At 45.0% G+C, this 22630-nt stretch overlaps 2 protein-coding genes across 2 annotated transcripts; one reads left to right on the forward strand and one right to left on the reverse strand.

The window, feature by feature from the left end:
• Positions 1-4068: 4068 nt before the first annotated feature.
• LOC136481865 (protein ZINC INDUCED FACILITATOR-LIKE 1-like) lies at positions 4069-21800 on the forward strand. Its single transcript, XM_066479142.1, has 17 exons — positions 4069-4243; positions 8122-8162; positions 8643-8703; positions 8811-8913; positions 9025-9127; positions 9218-9271; positions 9364-9426; positions 9520-9569; positions 9649-9724; positions 10551-10751; positions 11876-11963; positions 16086-16171; positions 16260-16367; positions 16711-16755; positions 16843-16931; positions 20622-20665; positions 21114-21800. The coding sequence occupies exons 1-17, from the start codon at positions 4069-4071 to the stop codon at positions 21215-21217; spliced, it is 1491 nt and encodes a 496-aa protein (XP_066335239.1). The 3' UTR covers positions 21218-21800.
• On the reverse strand, positions 6036-6995 carry LOC136483850 (uncharacterized). Its single transcript, XM_066481006.1, has 4 exons — positions 6819-6995; positions 6557-6730; positions 6104-6481; positions 6036-6041 (listed from the first exon to the last, which is right to left on the reverse strand). The coding sequence occupies exons 1-4, from the start codon at positions 6993-6995 to the stop codon at positions 6036-6038; spliced, it is 735 nt and encodes a 244-aa protein (XP_066337103.1).
• Positions 21801-22630: the final 830 nt, after the last annotated feature.

The raw sequence follows: 22630 nt of genomic DNA on the forward strand, positions 1-22630 counted from the left end.
ATATAAAGGAGGGCAGGGCTCCTTAGATCGGGAGTTCGATAGAACAATTGTACAACACAACACTTCATAATCAATCCAATACGAAAGCTAACACTGACTGGACGTAGGGCTATTACTCGATCTACGATCGAGGGCCTGAACCAGGATAAATCGACTGTCTCTTGCGTTAACCATCAAGTTCTGCATACGCTGAAGCCCGAACATACTGCCCCGGGTACCCCCGAGGCAGGCTATCGGTGGTCAAACATCGACATTGTCCTTGTATTTCTAGAGGGCAAAATTATCAAACTCGTGGCCATTGTCAGTTTGGAAACCGAGAATGGGCAACCGGAATTGACGATAGACATAGGAGCAGAAGGAAAGAAAAGTAGGAACCACATTAGATTTGTTCATCAAAGGAAAAGTCCAGACGTAATGGGAATAGTCATCGATGATCACCAAGTAATATTTGTTTCCTGATATGCTAGGTACAGGAGACATCAAACGTCTGAATGAACTAACTAAAAAGGGAAATAGCTAACTGATGAAGAAGAGCTAAATGGCAGCCGAACGTGCTTCCCAAGCTGGCAGGCGTGGCAAGTGTGGGTGGCTGACTTTGTACAGCTAAAGGGGAAGGAGCACAGAGCCGCAGCAAGCTGATCGCGACCCAGGTGTCCCAGTCGTTGGTGCCAGAGATCGACCGAGGCAGCGGTGGCGTGAAGAGCTTGATGCGTCGGTGGCTGCAGTGGATAGAGATCACCGGTGCTGTTACATCGGAGCTTCACCTGGTGGGTATGAAGATCCTTTATGGAGAAACCATAAGGATTGAATTCAACTGACACAGCATTGTCACGGGTTAGCGATCGAACAGAGACCAAATTCTTGATAAGGAAGTGTTAGTTTGATCTCCATCGGCCAATTGGGCCCTGGATCAACGCCCTGATCGGGGGCGTCCAACCACTCCATGGTTAGTGGGCCCCCGTCGCACAGCACCATAAAGGGAGGTGGGAGCCGGGGCTCTATCTACGAGGTTGATCTGAGCCGCCGTAACCACCTATAGAGAAACCCTAATCCGATCTAAAGAGAAGGGTGCTGCCAGCGATGAGAAGCCCCACCAACTTCACCGTTGTCTCTGCAGTGCCACCACTGGGACGCTATACCTCGCATCGCCGTCGAGACTACGACTGCACTTCATCTCCGGTCGCTGCGGACGCACTAGCTACCAAGTTACACCAACAAGCTGTTCATACTCGCTAGATCTACAACTAGAGGTTTAGAACTTACCATCAGGAAGGTGTCACAAGAACATTGCCAAGAGACAGAGGTGAATTGGAGGTGGGGATAAAGGAATTGGCAAGGTGGGTGACCGGCAAGGAAGCACCGTTGCCCGCGGTAACGGAGGTGGAGGAGGAAAGGGGTTGGATGGAGTGGAGGTTACCGGGAGCCGAAGCCATGTGCGATGAGGCGTCCGTGTCTAGGAACCAATCCGATGTGCCGGTGCCAGCGGGTAGAACGCCGGTGTTCGTCAGGGCTGCAAGCAGCGCGTTGGGGTCATGGGTTGGAGACACCCCGGGGTAGGCCGCGTGCGAAGGAAGAGGAAGCCCATTGGTGATGAAGGCCTGCTGGTTGGGGGCGCCGGGTCGTGGGCCGAGAACACCGGCCGCTGGAGCGCGGAAAGGCATGGGCCAAGCCTGGACCATGCCTTGCCACGGGTTGAAGCTGGCGGCCCATGGAGTGTTGGGGAAGGTGGGCCATGGTCCCATGGATGACAATCCAGTGTTGGGGAAGGAAGGCGCGCCGATGTTCTGCCCGCCGCCACGGCCGCGACAGCGCCTGGATCGGATGCCGCCGGGGTATGCGCCGTGACTGGCATTGTTGTTGAAGCCGCCGACGGCCGGAGGAGGGCCGTTGCTGTTGTCGGGTCCGGAACCGCCACGAGGAGGGCCGCTAGGCGATGGTGCGGCCGTGGCGGGAGATGAGTGGTTGCCACCTTGGGCGACCATGGCGTGCTGCGCAGCCAGCTTGCTGTGCTGGTTCTCATAGAGCTCCTCCAGTAGCAGAAACGAGCAGGCGGAGAGGAAGGTGTGTGGTGGTTGCTTGGAGGTGATGGTGGAGATGGTGTGGCGGTACTTGCCGTTCAGCCCGCGCAGCATGTTCAAGACCTGGGATAGCTCCGGCACCGGCTGCCCGAGATCGCGCAGTGCATCGGCGAGCTCCTTCAGCTTTGCGGTGTAGTCGGTGATGATGAGGTCGCCCTGGTACAGGCTGCGGTACTCGGCCTCCAGGTAGACGGCGCGATGCAGCTGGTGATCACGGAAGAGGTCGATGACGGCAGCCCAGATGGCGTGCGTGGTGGCGCCGGGAACACGGATGATGCGCATGACGTTGCACGTCACTGTGTTGTAGATACAGTTGGCACTGGTCGACCATGATCCAGTCCAGGTCAGCGCGCTGAATGGCGGTTGGGGCATCGGCGATGTGAGAGTGGAGACCAAACTTGCCGACGACGGAATCAAAGAAACACCGCCACTCCTAGTAGTTAGGATTGACGATGTCGAGCACCACCGGGACATGGGATTTGATGTTGATTGTTTGAAGGGACGGTGTGGAGGCGGCGGCGCCTGGCGTTCGCCGTCGCGGTGAAGGAAGCGACAGAGGAAGAAGGAGACGAACCGCCATGGATGGAGTGCTCGAAGGCGAACAGCGGGTTGGTGTCCATGGCGAGCAGCGGAGACAGAGGTGGGCACTGGCGACAGGGGATCAGGCCGCCCTATCTGATACCATGAAAAAGGATACGGATGAACCTCAACTCTATATTGATCTCGTGTGCCCATATTTATACAAGTACAAGGCCTGCAACCTCTACTGGGAAAACTGCTCTACGGCGCGGCAGAGCGACTAGCAGAGGCGCAGCGTGCGCGGCGTGGCGCAGAGCGGGCGTCGTGTGTGCACGCCTGTGTTTGACCGTGCGGTCTACATGACGTGTAGGGCCCGTGGGCAGGACTCCGTTATCACCGACGACCGGTTGGACGGCGTCGTGGCGTTGCGGCCGGGCAATCTCTAGCTGAAGTAAGTACGTACGTTTCCAGTGTCTATACCAGTCCAGTCGAGCCCGCGGCCAATATTCCAGCTCCTGCGTGCAACCACGAGCAGCGCAGGACGACGTCTGGACGTGCGGCAGGAAGCAAGGCGGCTGGGTGATCCATGCTGCGGATCTCGCATGAAGGGAGTTCGCTGTTGGTGCGCAGCAGCAGGGAATGGGATCCGAGGGCGCGATCCGTGGCACAATAGGGCGGTCAGATGACGCCTCCACCAGAACGGCAAGAGGGGGCGCTGCCACCGGTCACGATCACGACGACACCGTCTGCGCTGTCCACCGGTGGCACTGGCATAGTGGCATGAACATGAAACGAAACGCAGACGGCCGGACTTGTTTAATCCGCGGAGGACTTTTAAAAAAAGGGGTATTAGTCAGTAATCGCAAGGCGACACTCACTACACTAGTGACCCGTTAGCATGTCTTATCTACCGTTAATGGAATCTTAACCCCCAGCAAACATTCCACCATTACCGACAGTTAGCTCATCGAGGTCCTTTAGTACACAGAGACGATCACGGCCGCATGTACTGCTTTGCTGTGCTTGTGCAACTTGCACAACAAAGTATAGATGCCGGTAGCAGTAATTTATGAGGGTGACAACGTGCGTTCGTAAACTTTTATCGCCAAGGATTAGTTGGGGTCCGTTGTGCGCATGTATGTAGCTTTTTCTGTAAATTATTTTATAGCCTCTAGTAGCATGATAAGATACCATTCGAAATTTCAACGTATAAGAAAAGCATTGGTTAATTTATGAATATCAGACAACGTGCTTACCAAAAGTTTAAGGGACACATGCCTTACCGAATAAAGGTGGAGCGACTTTAGTTTCTAGTGGTTGGAGTCCTTTATTTGTCTAGGGTAATTCCCATGCCGGAACACATGCAACGCACATCATTTTGCGCACAGCACTATTCTGCCGCGCGGCCAGATCGCAAGGGAGCTATAGCTAGTTGCTGCACGTAGCTAGCTTTGCTGAGAAGAAATTCGAGATGGCCGGCTGCAGTGAAGGCGAGGCGGCGGTGCCGTTGCTGGAGGAACAGGAACAGCCCACGGCGGTGTACTTCGATGGCTGCCCTGGGTGCATCATCGACCGCGAGAAGGCGGAGAGCACGGGGATCCCATACTGGCGCTTCTTCCACATCTGGATCATCAACCTCGTCGTTTGTATGCTTAATCCCTCCTCCCATGTTCTTTTTCCCTTCGATTTACAATTTTTTTTTGTTCTTTTGATCTGTGGCTGTGCTGAACGATTTATCACTCAGTTTGTTCTTAGTATGTTCCAAGTTATTACTCTTTGTATACACGCCGCACATTCGCGCAGCTGCATGCTCTGCCAGCGTGAATTTCGTAGATGACGATGGAATAAGTAATTAGCTCCTTATTATTAGTGTTAGAAGCCTGTGTTCTATGTGAACAAATATGTTAAACATTTGTTTTTTTTTCACATAGAACACAGGGTTCTACTAGTGAACAAATATGTTAATACTCATAATGATGTGCAGCAAATTGATCTATACACTACAGGAAAACGCCTCTTTGCCGACTGCTTGCCCCGGTCGGCAAAGGCATAAACCCAGTCGGCAAAGGCTTTGCCGACCGCAAAGCCACGTGGCAGTCGGCAAAGAGCAGTCGGCAAAGCCTGGGTCGACAAAGGCGGATTTGCCGACTGCCACGTGGCACACAGTCGGCAAATCCTTTGCCAACTGCCACGCCAGCAGTCGGCATAGCCACGTGGCGCCGTCAGCCCTGACGGCAAGCTTTGCCGACTGCTGGTTCCTCGGCAGTCGGCAAAGAATGTTTTTTTCAAAAATTGTTTGCCGACTGGCCGCCAGCTCGGCAGTCGGCAAAGAAAGAAAATATTTTTTTTGAAATGTTCTTTGCCGACTGCTTTCGGAGTTGCAGTCGGCAAAGATTTGACCTCTTTGCCGACTGCCTCCCATTGCAGTCGGCAAAGACTCTGTCCTGGGGTTTTTTTGCCCAGCTTTACCGGCAAAGCTGGATTTTTTTTTTTTGCTTTTGTTTTCTGTTTTCTCGCATCAAAACCCTGCAAAATCACAAATTATAATCCAATTTCACCAGAAGCACCGGTAGCACCATTTATATCACAATTTCATCACATTTGTCGCCAACATCACCACATATATCACAATAACGCACAACATCACATATATCTCACATATATGTCACAATAACAACCACACAAGTGCATTACAACCATCACATGAAGTCCAACACGTCGAACACCACAAGTCGACGTCCATCACACGAAGTTCAACATAACAAGTCTAGGTCCATAACGAAGAAAAGAAATACATGACAACAACTTCGACGATACGGTGGATACATGATAACAGAATCGACAAGTACCTAGCTCGTCGCGCCGTCCCCGGTCTCGTCGTCCGCTCCGCCCCAGAGCCCCCAGGGTTTGCCCACGGAAACCCCCTTGGACCAAACTGAGGCGCCTGCGCGTACTGCCACCCTCCGTGCACCGGCGGCCACGAGTACGTCGGAGGAGGGCCACGCGGAGGTGGATACGGTGGATAGGGTGCAGGTGGTGGATACGACATCATCTGATGGCCGGGACCTCCAGGAGACGGGTTCGAACCCGCCGACTGTACCTGCACAAGTTAAACGCCAAGTGATGTCATTAGTATCTGCAGCATGGACGCACAAGTTAAAGCAAGAGTCAATATACTCACCGGGGTCCCTCCAGGAGCGACAGGAGCAGGCACAGGAAAAAACTCTGGAGGAGGAGGCGGTGGAGCGAACATTGGAAGAGGAGGCGGTGTAGACGCCCCGGGCGTCTGCATGGACTGGAAGAAGCTGGCCATGTTCTGCATCTGAGTGTTGTAGTGCTGCTGCAAGCTTTGCTGGTAAGCCATCTGTTGCGCCATCATCTGCGCGTGCAACGTGGCGATCCTCTCCTCCATCTTGGCCTCCATCTGGGCCTACAATATTACATCTGCAGTGTTGATTGTATGTACAGGTGCGAAACGAGTGAACGACGAACGAAATGGCACTTACCTGTGACGCTGACTGCCGCCGGGGCGCTACAGGGATGTCGCTGGAGCTCGTGGGCGTGGATCGAACCTGGGTCAGCGTAGGAACCTGGGACGGGTCGAGGGCGCTGTGGGCCATGTAGTAGCGGCTGTGCTGCTTCCCTGGTCCCAACCTCTGCAGGAGGTCTGTGTCCAGGGGCTCGGCGGTGGGGTCGAACGTCTCCCCGTAGCGCTGGCGAGCCGCGACGGTGTACTCGGTGGCCTTCTCGTAGGCAGTGGGGTTGGTGTACGCATTGGGCCCGTCCTCCGGGTTGTAGACGTTGTTCGGATCCGTTGCCTTGCCCTTGTGAGAGAGGAGGTACGCGGTGTACTCGTTGATTTCCTGCCCACCGTGCGTCTGCGTCTGCATTGAAAACACAAACATGGTTACAAGTGTTGACAATTGAGCGCAAGGATTAAGACATGAACGGACGCATACCCATCTTGTCGCGAACTGGGGGAGGGGCTGATTCCCTTGGTGGTGTGACACCCCTCGCATCTGCGCGCGGCGGCCCTGACGGTCGGCGCGCCTCGCGTACGCCTCATCCGTGCGCCACATGCGCACAATCTCCGTCCAGCATTCCCTGTGGTTGTCGCACCACGACGGACACACCTGCATGACATCAAGTATTTGACATGCGAGAAGATTAGTGTAATGTTTCACTGAAGGAATCTGAACGAATGTTGTCATACTTAATTACCTGCTCGTATTGCGCTTGGGTGAGGTCGGCCTCCCTCGAGTTCATTCTCTGGCGGATTTGGGGCTTCTTGATGTTCTCTCCAAGCACGTTGGCGTGGAAGTCGCGGATGGCCTGTATGCGCGCCTCATGGTACAGGTCCTTGAGACGATCTTTGCAGACCGCCTCCTGCACTCCCATCCGTGCCGGGCGTACGAACTCCGCAGCACATGGTTTTTAGGTTGGGTCGATTCTCCTCGTAGCTTCTCGTGCGAAAGCGATAGCCATTCACATCATAAACGGTGAATGACTTCACCCTACGGGAGAAGCCACGGCCCACCTGTTTCAATTCATCGCTCATTTCTGCATCCGTTCGGGCCTGCAAGGGTAGGAGATCGTTACATAACTCGCTCCGGGGAGCAAAGTGGAATCACAAAGTCGGAAAGAGGTTAGTTGGTTGGTACCTTTGTACAGAACCAGGAGATGAAATCGGGCACACCGTGTCTAAGAAGATTGTCTTCTTCTTGCTCGGTAGGAGCCCTATTGCCTCTCCAGTATTGACTAATAAATTCCCTGAAAGAAGGAAGAAACTAGAGGGTCAGACCATGATAGATGGAGGATAGTGACGGCGTAGGTAACAAGCTCATTGAGAACTTACTTCTGATAAGGAATCACTTCATCAAGGTTGATCAACAATGTGAACATGATAGTCTGCCACTCCTGATGGTTCAACTGCTTGTTGGTACCTGCGCTTCCACTCCCGAGATCCCCTTGGAAAAGGCTGAGTATCGATGAGTTCTCGTCAGCGTTGTAACGAGGGGTTGGATTGTGCATGCTGGGAAGCTTCTCAGTATAGTACGCCTGTGTGAAGGTCGACACCTCCTCTAGAACGGAGGCCTCTCCCACGGAAGCCTCAATCTTGGCTTTATTTCTACAATTTTTCCGAAGAACGCATACTTCCAACCGTATCCGTTTCGGACGGGAGACGCCTAACTGGGTAACGCGACCTACGACTACATGTGGCGACCTAACTGGGTAACTGAGTAATTAGCTCCTTATTATTAGTGTTAGAAGCCTGTGTTCTATGTGAACAATATGTTAAACATTTGTTTTTTTTTTCACATAGAACACAGGGTTCTACTAGTGAACAAATATGTTAATACTCATAATGATGTGCAGCAAATTGATCTATAGATGACAAATACTTGTTTCTTTCTATTTTTCTGCATATCTCTTCATCCATTCTGTTGCTACCCATTACATTCCTGTGTATATTATTGTTAGTTCGGAATGTTGATTGCTAACTCTTTTGCCCTTTGAATTTCAGGTTTGCCAATATCATCAATATTTCCATTCATATACTTCATGGTATATATGTTCAAATTTCAGCCTGCCTTTATGTCATCGTCATGCATGAATGACACCTTGCGCATTGCATTGCCTTTCTGAGTTCTTTCTCGGCTCTAGATTTTGTAGTATCCACCTTGTATAATTCATTCATTTATGTGTTTTTTGTTGAACTGTAATATCAACAATGTTGAAATATATTAGCACATATTCATTCTCATACTATACCTTCCAGACATCAAAGTTTGGTTTGATATGATAGGAAGCAACTTCAAGTGTACTAATGGAAAGATTTATGTGTGGTCAAGTTTTTCTCTAAATTTGAGTTGTAGTGTGGTATGTGCACTCCTCCACATGAACCATGTAAATTTTCTAGTTAGCCTACTGCGAAGTATAATAGGACTCCATATCTGCATATTGACATGTTATGATATAAGTATTGTACTAGCTCTTTTTAGCAAACATGGTCCACATTGAGTTTGAGTTTATTCTTGATAACAGATAAGAGACCTGCATGTTGCCAAACGAGTAGAAGATATTGGATTCTATGCGGGTTTCGTAGGTAAGAGCTTCCCTAGTGATTTAACTGCTTTTAGTCCTAAAACTTTCTAAAAAGAACACTAACTTTCTTATGTATTTCAATGGCCTACGTATTCTTAATTTTCGCAGGTGCTTCATTAATGCTCGGTAGAGCCTTAACTTCTACCTTTTGGGGAATGGTAGCAGACCGTATTGGGAGGAAGCCAGTTATTGTGTTTGGAATTTTTACTACGTCAGTATTTTTTGATTCATAATACTAAATAAAGCTAGCTGTAGTGAGGAATCTTGAATTGTCTTTTGTGTTGTATCTCTGCTTATTTGTGGCCTATTACTTCTTTATCAGGCTTGTCTTCAATACTTTGTTTGGACTGAGTGTCCACTACTGGATGGCACTAGCTACCAGATTTCTTCTTGGTTCTTTGAATGGATTACTTGGAACCTTAAGAGTATGATATATATTGATAACCAATTTACTTAAATTTCTTCATTGAACCCAACAATGGTATAGTTATTAACAAGACAACTGATATTTGCAGGCCTATGCTGTTGAAGTTTCTCGACCTGAGCATCATGCTATTGGATTGTCACTTGTAAGAACTACACATATCATAGCTGTATGGTTAATTTCCAATATATTTATAAAGGGAACATTTCAAATGATATACTTGTTTTATATGATTAGATTAGCACTTCATGGGCAATAGGTCTTATTCTTGGGCCATCCATTGGTGGCTATCTTGCACAGGTATTCGTTAAATCCTTAGAAATTTGGAGTTTTATTCATATCCCACATAATCATGCATCCATGTTATTCTTATTCTTTTCTTCCAATTGACAGCCAACAGAGAAATATCCAAAATTGTTTCCTGCCAACTCATTGTTTGGAAGGTAATCGTGTAACATATGCGTGTACTTCAATTAATTTAATATAATTTTACTTCAGCTTACAAATTCTTAAACTTAATAGGTTTCCATATTTCTTACCTTGTTTATGTATAACGGTCTTTTGCCTTGGTATTCTGTTGAGCTGTGTTTGTCTCCAGGTACGTGTGGTTAACAAGTGCTATTATTTTCTTATATATAGAGAACTAGCATAGAATGGAAATGACAAATAAGCCTCGATTTGGAAGTTGGAATGTATGTAAGTTTATAGTTATTGTATAGGAAACCATTCTCATATCAGGATAACTTTGCTCCATTCTGAGCTATATGTTGATCATGTATGTGTAGTGAATGAGGTATTGTGTATAGTGTATAGTGTACATCTCCAATATTCTTTCTTAGTACATCATTTACATATACTAGTCAAAGAATGAGTGTGCTCTCCTTTGCTTCAAAACTACAAGCACACAATGATGGACCATATTGTTTATGAAAAGTCACCAAAGTAGCTCTAAGCTATGGATCACACTTGGGTAGTTTATCACCGCCAGGTCTTATTAAGAACTAGCACAAATATATTTTCTCTGCACCAGTTCCAAGTGTAATGCGTAGGATCTAGTGTTATTCTAATATCTTTTTTGAGCTAGTAGGATGGCTAGGTGGATAAGATAAATCATTAAGAATCTATTAGATATTTTTTAGTCCTATCATTTTTTTTATTTTTTGTGTTATGTTCTACTTTTATGACTGATCAGCTAATGATGCTCAGAGATTTATTGCTATTAAAACGACTATTTGCCTAAATGGTCATTTAGTCCATTTACACACCATTTCCTTTAAATTGGCCATTTATCGTGTTTAAATGATTGTTTTATCTGTTTAAGTACTTGTTTAGCCTAGATAATGGCTAAACAGCAAGTGACCGACTGTTTACCATTTAACGTTAGGATAATATTGGTTAAAGGTAGTGTTACCAATTTGTTTCAGGAGACATTGCATACACACAAACTTGAGAAAGAGCAAGATCAGGCAACAAAGACTATTAATGGCTATTTGGCTGGTGCTGAAGAGAATGTTGAGCAACATATCACTTTGACTATGAATAAGAACTTGTTTAAAAATTGGCCATTAATGTCTTCTATTGTTCTCTTTTGTATCGCTGGCTTTGATGACATGACATATATGGAGGTATAATTTTACAGTTTCATATAGATTTGTCATTTTCATTGATATACATTCAATATTGATATTGTATATGAAAAAGATATCATTTAAGAATAAGATAGTTATCCTCTCTACTAAACACATTTTAATAACCCTTTTTATGGATACAACTTTTTTACTTACGTAAGTATATACATAAAGAGATATTTTTCACCAGTTGTACTGAACCTTTCTTGAAGAGGCTGAAATTGAGCTAGAGAAGATAGTTTCTAGTTTCTATTTAATGAGAAAATAATTTATCTCTAGTTTCTATTCCATGTTCGGAAGCATCAGCTGCCATCCCATTTTATTTCCAGAATGCACATCCGTTCTGATTCATTTCTCTTATATATACTACAACCAATATCATGTTTCAGAAATAAAATGTTTTTCTTGAAAACTGTAGTACCTTACAAAAATTTGAAGATATCTGACAATAATAATTGTGCACTTCTAGAGGTCTCAATATAAATGTAAAAATAGAGATAATTCAATAGTTCTCTATTATTTAGATTAAAAATAAGTCAAACACTAATTAAAATGTGTTGTTGTTCAGTTGTGTGAATCAGTTAAATACGAACAATATTTAGCTATTTTACTGTACATATTACCACTGATATTCATAAATTATATTTCACTTTGACTTTGTCCTAAGTGAAATTCCTTTAACTTTGACCAAGATTATGAAAAAATCACCATTATCTACAACATTATATTAGTTTCATTAAGTTCACCATGAAATATGTTTTGATAGTGCATTTATTTTTAACTTGTACATGTTACTATATTTTTTCTAAAAACTTGGTCAAAAATAGAGAAGTTTGACTTAGGACAAAACTAAAGTGTACTATTTGAAATGGAGGGGTCGCCTTAACATTGAGAGGATTGAAGAATGCATCCCAACATTGTGATAATTCCTTATTTTATCCTTTTTCAATTCCCTTTCTCATCATTGTTTACTTTTATCATTTTGTGCAGATTGCTATTGTCTGAAACAAATAATGGAGTTTTGAATTTTTTTCTGAATATTATGAAATTTTTGAAAGAGATATAAGCTATTTTACCATGAAATTAGCATCTGTCCACTAATAGTTTAAAAAACATTGCAGTTGTTTCCTCTATGGGCTGAAAGTGACAGAAGTTATGGCGGACTAAGTCTACTATCTGAGGATGTTGGTCAAGTATTTGCAATTACAGGTATATAAATATTGTTTTGAGATAAGGCATAATTAAAAATTATTATCAACCATACCATGTTATTAATAAATTTGCTATTCTTGATAAAATCTTAGTATATTTGGTATAACGCGCGTGATATATTTGTGATGAGCCTCTCCGGCAGTATATATAGAGGATGGGGACTTAGAGGGTAAGGTGCCTCTTGGATACATATTTGTGTAACAGATTACAATATTTTAACTACTCAATGTATTATAATTTCACAGCCCCACACTCATAGCACGAGCATCACAAATGGTCTGAATAGAGAAGTCAAAGACTGGCATCTCTCACAGCCGTATTATAGATGCTGCGACTAGATTAGGAATTGAGAATTAGCTCATGCAGATGATAGCCCATTTTATTGCCAAAGTAACCGAGGTCGAGGTGGACATGTTTCAACTTGTGCAGGGAGTAGGTCAAAATCATCAATATAGGCACACAAGTACACACAATCAAAGGCTTCTCACTGATGATTGCAGTGCCATTGAAAAGGATCTAGTTGGCTAGAGGAGGGGGTTGAATATCCTATCAAAAAAGTTGTACAAAAGCACAAACTAAAGCAAAGTGGTTAAATAAAAACACAATCCTAATAGCCACTACTTTGCCTAGCCTACTCATAGCAAAGCATGCCTCCTAAACAATTCTAGTAACAAGGCGAACTACCACTAGAGCATGTCAACCACATAAGAGGCTAGCAACTACCCTAGTTTAGCTAAGCAAGAAAACGACTAAAGTAGCTACATTACTCAACTAGAGAGCCTCTATAAACTAGGAGCTACACAAGCAACAACACAACAAGCTAAGTACAATAAGTAAAGCACAAGGTAGATGAGCAAACCACTGAGGGCAAGAGGGACATAAGATTTATCCCCGTGGTTTAGTTGCTTGCCGGCAACCTACATCCTCATCGAGGTGGGTCTTTTGGTGATTATTCACAATCTAACAAGCCTCTCAAGCTTGACCCAAGCGTGTGTGCCTCAAGAAGTCAATCAACCAAGAGCACACTGACTAGCCATGAGCATTCCACTATAGTTGTTCTTCATGATCTCTCATGGAGTGATCACAATACCCCTCACAACCAACTCAACTAGAGACACCAAACAATCACTGCTCAACTATCCACTTCTACTCCAAGCCATCTATGTGGCAGCAACCACCAAGAGTAAAAACAAACCCGCAACCCATGATGAACTAATGCCACTAGATGCAAACTCTCTAGAAAAATGCATTATATCTTCTTCCAATCTCACTTTTGATCAATCTCTAAGCAAGGGAGTGAGTGGGAAGTGTTCTTGAGTTATCAAGGGAGGTGTCTATCACTTAGAATGCCAAGAGAGCCTCCAATCCTGAGCACACTGCATATATATATGCTCCCCCAAATGGAGCCATTGGAGCTGGCTAGAAATAGCTTCTAAAGGGTCACTAGAAATCTACAGTGACCATCGGAAAAAGACTCACCAGAGAAAGGTATAATGAAATCTAATGGCTGAGATTGAGTCGATCTAGCCATTGCTAGCGCGCCTTCTCCGGTGAACTAGTGGAGTCACCACTGCAGAATTCTAGTGGCCTACCGTAAGCTTGGTCTGAGACTAGCTGATGGTCCAATGGTCGACTGAACATTTCTTTGGAGGTCCTCCGGTGGCCATCACCAGAGAAATTCGACAGGGTTTGGACTTTCTATTCCCCCAATTCGGGAGCTCTAGGGGCTCATTGTAAAACTTTGGTGGCCCCCACTAGGAAGTCCGGTGGATCTTTTAAATCTCCCGCACACTACCCCTATGCAGGCCTTTCTTTGATGCCCAAGGCATGCCACCACTGGACAATTCCAGTTGCTACCTAACAGCGTGAACAAATTAGCTCATTAGGGTTTAACACTCAGTGCTTTCTTTGGTGCTTCCCCAGAAGAACACTGGACATTTTTGGTGGGTACAAAAAAATCTGTACCAAGCACTTCTCTTAAATTATTTTCAAATGCACTAACTCCAAATGTGTTCCAAACTTGAAAACCGCCCCTTAAGCATTTAGTTAGCTTTTTGAAAGCATTTTCACTTGCTTTCTCACCATGTCAATAGGTCCTATGAATATGCAAAGTTAATTCAAACCTAGTGCCACTAGATAATCATCTTCGCCTTAGAGTTCCCCTCTTAATAGTATGGCTATCTATTCTTAAACTCTATTGCATCTTAGCCGGCAAAATGAAAACCACTAGCATATTCCCTTGCATTCAGCTTGTTTTCATCTTCTTCTTCTCTCCAAGTTTGAGCCTTGCTCCATATGGCTTGATCTACATCTCCACCATCTCCTAGCCTTGCTCATCACCTCATGTGGACCCTAGCTCAATCACAACTCATTGAAAACATTAGTCCACTAGCTGTCACTCAATTACCAAAACCAAACTTAGGGCTTTTACTAGTGACCCAATTGAATGGTGAAGAGCACCATGGTTCCTTGAACACATCAATGAAAGTTCACACCTTCATCCATCAGGAACATCGGTGATGATGTCAAAAGGTGTTAGCAGTGCACGGACATGGATCTAGAGCCTGTGTTTGAAGGAGGACCGCCAGCATGAGTGGCATCATTCTTTTATAGGTAGCGACTTTGAAGTTGACTTGATCAGAAGTGTCCTCATTATCAGTGGCTTGGGTTCATGAGTGAGCATCGAACAATTGGTGAATAGGGCAACGCAACATGATTTCTAATAGATAAAAACAACAGTAGCATCTACATAGCACACCAGACCACAATGTGACTGTACCGATAGTGCAGCCGAGTGAGGCATGACACAACATGGTTGATGGTGGCACAAGGGCTCGGCCCCACCACTACAACGATATAACACAACATGGCATGTGATGGTTCTGTTGCCTGATGATGCACATGTGACAATGTCGCCCCATGCTACTTGGTGATGATACACATAGCAGATAAACTAAATCAGCCTAACCTATAAAACTTCCAGGGTGCTACCCCTGATGGAATGGACTCTCCTCTTGAGAGGCACAATAAGAGGGAGAAGTACTACTAGTCTTTCCACAGATGAATAAATCAAAATTATGGAGGCGGGGTGCTCAGCCTCCTCAACTACAAGGTCCATGTAAGTCACACATGATTTCAAAGGTTGGGCCATATACTGACTATGAAGTTGGTATCTCAAGAGGAGATAAGGGTGCCACTCAATTCATCTATAAAAATTGGTTAAAAACAGCTCTAATGTCGTCCAACCGTTGTCGTTGCGTTGGTGGTGGCACAACATGTCAACATCTGATGCCTTCACCAGCACTGAGGTGGCTGCATTGGAGGAGCTCGCTAGGGCATTGTTGATCATGAACCTTCACATATGTTTTTGCTCATGCTACCAAAAGAGTCGGGTAGATCAGGCGCGCCTCATGCACCATCAACGGATATGTTGACAGAATGAGCACATGACCTAGGCTTCGCTTTGTTATGTGGACTTCAGCATTTTCAGAAGTGGGCCACATATATACACCTGCCTCTCAAAATCAGATTTATAGAGGTTCTTGCTTATGCCTCTAAAAATTTGCTAATCTTTATATATGCGGACCTCTGTAGCTCTCCCCTCTAAAATTAGATTTATAGAAGAATGTCTTGGACTAGTGGTCCTATAGTGTGCTTTAGAGACGACATTTTTAGACCACCTCTGAAAATAAAATAAGGAAAATAAAATAAGGCATTGCTAGGAAGTCCGAGGTTCATTAACAAACACTAACTCAACATTGGAAATCAAGGTATCCAAAGTATTCTTCAACTGCAGCCATTTATATAGCTCCAACTATCATATAAATCTTGTTTGATGCCCGGAATAGCGAGGCAACTATCATGGCCTGCTTCCATATGAACAAAATAATTTCAATGTCTTACCATATGGCAAGTTTGGAGAGTGTGTCAAGCTAAGTAGTGTAAAATTCATGGTTAACATAATTATTCTCATTTTGCAGGCAATGATGAAATTTTATTGCCAAGTTTTTTAAGATGAAACCATTTAGATTTGACTTGGAAACATGTTTAACTATGATTGTTTTTAGTTTATAGCATTCCACCACTTATAGTTATGAAATATTCCATCTTCAATTGCAGGTGGCAGCATTCTTCTGTATCAAACTTTTATTTTTCCTCATATTGTGAAAATTTTGGGACCTGTCACTACATCCCGTGTCGTGGCTGTGAGTACAAATTAACGTGCATTTTATAGTTTCTGTTGATAATTAAAATTCCATTTCACTAATTTCACATGCTATGATGATCTTGCAGTTTTCATCTATGGTGCTTCTATTTACTTATCCATCCATGACACATCTCTCAGGATTTTGGTTGTCTATAGTGCTAAATGTTGCATCAGCACTAAAAGCCAATTTTGTCGTAAGTGCCCTAATTTAATAACCATGCTATTTTCCTTCTATTAGAATATTTAAATGTGGATGCTAAGATACCTGTGTAGTGTAATGTTCCACAGGTTCCGACTTTCTCCCATCCATAATAAGTGTCTTATTTTTTTATAATTCTAGTGTATATACGATAAACCATATTGAAATGGAACTTTAATAAGTTTTGTATATAGTTAGAATGCAAAGATTTAATGAAGTATCCAACTTTTGCTTTTTCCCATTGTAAGAGTTGGTTCAGTTGGATTCTGTGTTTTCTATATCAAGCTTTGTATTGATCTGTCTTGCTAACACCATTCCTTCTTGCACACATATGCTAGGTTACAATTATTACATGCTCATTAATTCTTCAAAATAATTCTGTGGTATGTGCCTTTACATCCTGTTGCATTTATACCAGTTCACTTACATATACAACTTTTTGAGATATTTTTTCTATGCATTCAACACAGACTCAATATCAAAGAGCTACAGCAAATGGCTTAGCAACTACTTTATTGTCGTTTTCAAAAGCACTTGCTCCAGTTGGAGGGGGTATTGTGTAAGTGAAATTTTAATTAGTCATTTGCTAAAATTAAGTGTTCATCTCTGTTTTAGATTATCAAGCTGACTGGGAGTATTCCTTTTGTAAAAGTTAGCACATACATGTCAAGGTTTGCTTAAAAGGAAATACAATAATATAAATATATGAACATGGTGTGTGAATAGCATATGACCCAAATTTAACTTATATGTAAAAACAAAATATGATGAAAATATTTTATGTTTGTTTTAGTTTAGCTTTAGTGTAGTAGCTAACAATTTTTTTCCATTTTGAATAACCTTTATATCTAATGTTGTGACACAGACTTACTTTTACGATAGTTCCTTAGTGTGAATGCATATATATAAAGCATGGTTGTCATTGATGTATATGTTGTCATGTGGGGGCGCCAATATCAAAGGCGCTCCAAGGCTCGAGACGCAGCCAGGGCAGTCTCCAAGGGGGCACCAGCTGTAGTTAATGACAATTAGTAGTCTGGGGAAAGGATAGAATTAATGAGAGATTAAGGATGATTAATGGGGAGAGAATCAAGGCGCTTGTGGCTGGCGCCTAGGGGCTAGGCAGTCCTATATATATCCTGTAATCAGCTTATGAGAGGGCAATCAAGAAACAAGTTATCTTCTAATCTACCTCTGCTGCTCTTAATCTCATCCCCTTCATCTTAATCTCATCCCCTTCAACATAGGGCGTTCAAGGGATAAACCCCACACCATTACCAACCCAAGCTATGAGCTTCGTAGTCAAGGGCCTGCTACCTTGAGCACCGATGCCCTTGACAACTTGGTATCAGCTAGCCGGCGATCTTCTTCCACCTCCGCCCCGCACTCCAACCCTGCAGCCACCTCGCCATCAACCCCTGCTTCACCCACCGCCTCAGCAGCCTCCACATCCTTGCCAATGGCTGAGCCGTCCACCGCCGACCTGGCCAAGATGATCCAAGCCCTCACCACCACCATGAACGCCACCATCAGCGACCTTCAATAGCAGGTCGCCGCTCTTCAGCAGGCGCTACCACCGGCGTTCTCCGGCTCAGGATCGCGAGGCTCGGGCCACGGTGACCACCACGGGGACCGCCCACCTCAGTTCCAGAAGCTGGACTTCTCCAAGTTCGATGGGAAATCCGATCCGCTGGCCTTCCTTAACCGATGTGAGTCGTATTTTCATCAACAACGTATTGCAGTGGAGGAGCAAGTTTGGATGGCGTCATACAACCTTGAAGACGGCGCACAGATGTGGTTCCTCCAAGTGCAACAGGATGAGGGTACGCCATCTTGGCGTAGCTTCTCCGAGCTCCTCAACCTTCGCTTTGGGCCGCCGATCCGCTCCAACCCCCTTGGTGAGCTAATGGCGTGCAAGCGGATGAGCTCGGTAGCAGAGTACCAGAACCGCTTCGAGGCGCTGCTTCCTCGCGTCGGCACGCTCATGGAGGTGCAGCTCGTACAAGCGTTCAAGGCAGGACTGCAGTCGTCATTCAGCCTCAACGTGGAAGTCCACAACCCGCAGTCCGTCGTCATCGCCATGAGCCTCACGCGCAAGCTGGAGCTGCATGAGCAGTACTACCCCGCCGCTGTTCCAGCTCCGCCTGCGCCACAGCAGGCCACGCATGGCCTCTTGTCAGGGCCACCAACACAGTTGGCCCTGCCAGCCCCCCCACCCCGTGTAGCCGTCCCTTCTCTCACCGTCGAGGGTCGCTAGGTGAAGCGACTGTCCCAATCAGAGATGGAGGAGCGACGCCGCTTGGGCCTCTGTTTCAACTGCAACAAGAAGTTTGGCAGGGGTCACAACCGCATCTGCCAACACATCTTCCTCCTCGATCTGGCCGAGGCCGATGGCGACGACGATCCTGAGCAGACCGACGCTGCGGTTGCTAGCCCGCTCATCTCACTACTCGCCATGGTAGGCGTCCGCTCCAATGAGACCATGCAGGTCCACATCCAGCTGGGCGGGGCTTCCTTACTAGCCCTGCTTGACTCGGGCTCCACCCACAACTTCGTCTCCGAGGAAGCAGCGGCACGCACCTCCCTCAAGCTCTGACCCCGCGGCAACATGAAGGTCACGGTGGCGAATGGGGAATGGGTGCCGTGCCCCGGAGTCTACCGTGTCGTTTCCTTCTCCCTCGCCGGTGAACCATTCTCCACCGACTTCTTCGCACTACCTCTGGCCGGTTACGACGTCATCCTCGGCACCGAGTGGCTGGCCTCCCTTGGCCCGATCCTCTAGGATTTCAGCGCACTCACCATGTCCTTCTGGCAACGAGATCACAACGTGTGCTGGACAAGCATCACCGGGGGCATAGGCCCCTCTCTACGGACGTCCAGCGTGGCTGATCTCTAGCCAGCCCTGCTGGACGATCGCCCCCGTCAGTGGCTGCGCTGGCTACCATGGGCGGGATACATCTACAACACCGCCTTTCAGTCCGCGCTCAAGACCACGCCATTCCACCTCGTCTACGTCCATGAGCCACCCTCCATCCGCTCCTATGAGCCGGGCGAAACCAGGGTGGCTGCGGTGGCCAAGACCATAACAGAACGCGATGATATGCTGGCTAATGCCTAGGTCTGGCTGGAGCAAGCTCAGGACGTCTACAAGTGGTTCTACAACAAGCATCACCACGACGTTCACTACAGCGTGGGTGATTGGGTCTGGCTTCGTCTCCGCCATCGCGCCCCAGCCTCCCTCCACGGCGTCACCAAAGGGAAGCTGCGGCCCCAGTATTATGGGCCGTACCGCATCTCTACCATCATCAACGACGTCGCCTACCGCCTCGAGTTCCCTCCCCGCGCCCGGCTGCACAATATCTTTCATGTCGGGCTCCTGAAGAAGTTCGTGGGCACTCCCCCGGCCATCCCCCCGGCTCTGCCTCCTATGCATCATGGCGCCACACAGCCAGTTCCAGAACGCGCCTCACGCACCAGGCTGGCCCGAGGCATCCGCCAAGTCCTGATACATTGGCAAGGCGAGCCCTCAGCCTCTGCTACCTAGGTGGACATTGACAACTTCACCAAGCGTTACCCAAGCTTCCAGCTCGAGGACGAGCTGCTCATCGAGGGAGGGGTAGATGTCATGTGGGGGCGCCAATATCAAAGGCGCTCCAAGGCTTGAGACGCAGCCGGCAGTCTCCAAGGGGGCACCAGCTGTAGTTAATGATAATTAGTAGTCTAGGGAAAGGATAGAATTAATGAGAGATTAAGGATGATTAATGGGGAGAGAACCAAGGAGCTTGTGGCTGGCGCCTAGGGGCTAGGCAGTCCTATATATATCCTGTAATCAGCTTATGAGAGGGCAATCAAGAAACAAGTTATCTCCTAATCTACCTCTGTTGCTCTTAATCTCATCCCCTTCATCTTAATCTCATCCCCTTCAACATAGAGCGTCCAGGGGATAAACCCCACGCCATTACCAACCCAAGCTACGAGCTTCGTAGTCAAGGGCCTGCTACCTTGAGCACCGACGCCCTTGACATATGTCATCTTTTACAATTATTATATAGTTGCATAGACGATATGTTCAGTGAGGAAATTTATGCAGTCCAGTGTGTGTCTTTACTATCTACATATTTTTCCTGAAGTCAAATGCATTGACAAGAGTTTTAATTAGTACTGAAATATTTATCTACCTGCAATATTAAATATAATGATTCAAATGATAGTTCTCATGGGTTTAAATTATAGTGATTTGTCAATGCAGGTTTTCATGGGTGCAGAAACGTCAACATGCTTTCTTCTTTCCAGGTAAGCGCTGACAATATATTTTGTTATAAAACTGGCTAAGAAATAAGATTTTTGAAATTGCATTTATAAAGTAGGTGCAAAAATGAGTTCTCAAGGGCCATATTTTTCCATGAAACTACTACACAAAAAATATTGTTTTATACAACAATTTTGAGTAACTAGACTACCCTTCCACAAATTTTTCGAAAAGGTAGTCATATCCTACTGCTACAAGTCGTTGGTTTTGCCAGGATTCGGCAGGCAGAGGGTACCAACAGGCCAGGCCAACTTTGTCCATTAGACTGTGGCAAACTATATTTTTAATCACGTGGTCATCACAACATCGAGCAGACCAAAATCACTGTTTGGAAACATTTTATTTAAAAGATTTCTATGTTACCCGTTCACTTGAACTAGAGGTGTACAGCATGAAAAAGATTCTTATTGACAAACGTAACTTAATATGCAGGTGACCAAATGTTGTTCTTCCTTATGGACCTCATAATGTTCATCGCACTAATTTGGACATTCAAGCCATTTCTATCCTTGCCGGAGCAACTCTCTTCAAGTTAATTAGCCAATCCAGTCCTGACTTTTCAAAGAGGCCTGGGACAAAACAAAGTTGGAGAACCAATGTTTGAATGCTAAGCTTATCTCAATTGCAAAAGACAATAATGTCCTGCAGAGAAAAAAAGTTGCAAAGCAATCTTCATTACACATTGGTCTTGTGTCATTTTTCATTTCCAGATAAGTACTCTGCAGATATATTTCCACGAAGAAAAAAATATGTATATAGTATGAGCAGTTACTGATCTGGGTAGAGAATGGACGAGTAGAAAGATATCATTTGAGCTGGAATACATGAATCAGTGAGAGTACATGGCTGGAATCATTATGGGCACCGGACCAAGTTTCTGTAGCACCAACACCAAGTAAGATCCAAACTATAAAGTATTGGTGGCTGAAAAGTATAAAGTATTGGTGGCTGAACTTCTGCTATAGCATTATATAAGCTACAGAGAGTTGAGCAAAGGGCTGTAGCTTCTTTTGAACCCAGTTTAATCACCGAGACTGAATTCCATCACTTGCCTGTATCTGTTAGCTTGATGTTTCAACCACTGTTGAGCTCTTAGAAGATACTATTTGTTACCAATTCGTCAAGATTAGGGACCGCACACTGAGAATAAACTAAAATAAAAAAATGGATAAACTACTACAAAACCATCAAACTACTGCCACTAGTTCAGAAATATTTTTTACGGATGCCTCTTATTTCTTTCAAGGATGGTTTACTTAGCAAACCATTTGTAACTATCCCAAGGAGCTCTGTAGCTTATATTCTGCCCCTAGAAATATATTTCTAGGGGCGGTTTATTAAGTAAACCATCACTAAGAATATATCTATTTTCAGGCATGGTTGGTTATGTCAATCACCCCTAAAAATCAATTTTCAAAGGCATGGTTGTGAGCACAAATAAATTCATAACTTTTTCAAATGAAGTCGGATGAAGACAAAATTTATATCAAAATTATAGGGCTCGACGAGATCTAAAACTTTGTAGTTGATGAAATTTTTATCCAAGATCGTTTAGGAGCCAAGATATATATATTAAGTTTCGGATTTCAAATTTTAAAATTTTGAATTTTTCAAATGTCCTTGAATGCAAAAATATCATATATCAAGGTTGTAGTGCTCGACGAGACCTTAAACTTTGTAGTTGAAAATTTTCTCATTTAAAATTGTTTACGAGTGAAAATATTAATTATAAGATTAGTACATATTAGTACAAATAGATAACATCATATGATTAGTAACAAGTGATGGTGGATGGAGATAGAATGCGCGAGGTGATAGGTTGTAGGTTTGAATCCCGGTGTCTGCACAAAATCTTGCAAGCTATTATTAGTCCTTTGGGCTTCCGGACACATCAAAAATATTTTGTATTATTTTAATAGAATTCTAAATTACTTTTAAAAGTTCTGAAA

This window comes from Miscanthus floridulus, chromosome 9, assembly GCF_019320115.1.
Source record: "Miscanthus floridulus cultivar M001 chromosome 9, ASM1932011v1, whole genome shotgun sequence".
Lineage (NCBI taxonomy): Eukaryota > Viridiplantae > Streptophyta > Magnoliopsida > Poales > Poaceae > Miscanthus > Miscanthus floridulus.

Bases quoted from the DNA above. Each gene is read 5' to 3' on its own strand.
- LOC136481865 (XM_066479142.1), top strand. From the start codon at position 4,069: ATGGCCGGCTGCAGTGAAGGCGAGGCGGCGGTGCCGTTGCTGGAGGAA. The intron at 8,914-9,024 runs GTCAGTATTTTT...CTTCTTTATCAG, and splicing joins GTGTTTGGAATTTTTACTAC to GCTTGTCTTCAATACTTTGT. The intron at 16,172-16,259 runs GTGAGTACAAAT...ATGATCTTGCAG, and splicing joins CTACATCCCGTGTCGTGGCT to TTTTCATCTATGGTGCTTCT.
- LOC136483850 (XM_066481006.1), bottom strand. From the start codon at position 6,995: ATGGGAGTGCAGGAGGCGGTCTGCAAAGATCGTCTCAAGGACCTGTAC. The intron at 6,731-6,818 runs GTAATTAAGTAT...GATGTCATGCAG, and splicing joins CCCAAGCGCAATACGAGCAG to GTGTGTCCGTCGTGGTGCGA. The intron at 6,482-6,556 runs GTATGCGTCCGT...TTTTCAATGCAG, and splicing joins CCCAGTTCGCGACAAGATGG to ACGCAGACGCACGGTGGGCA.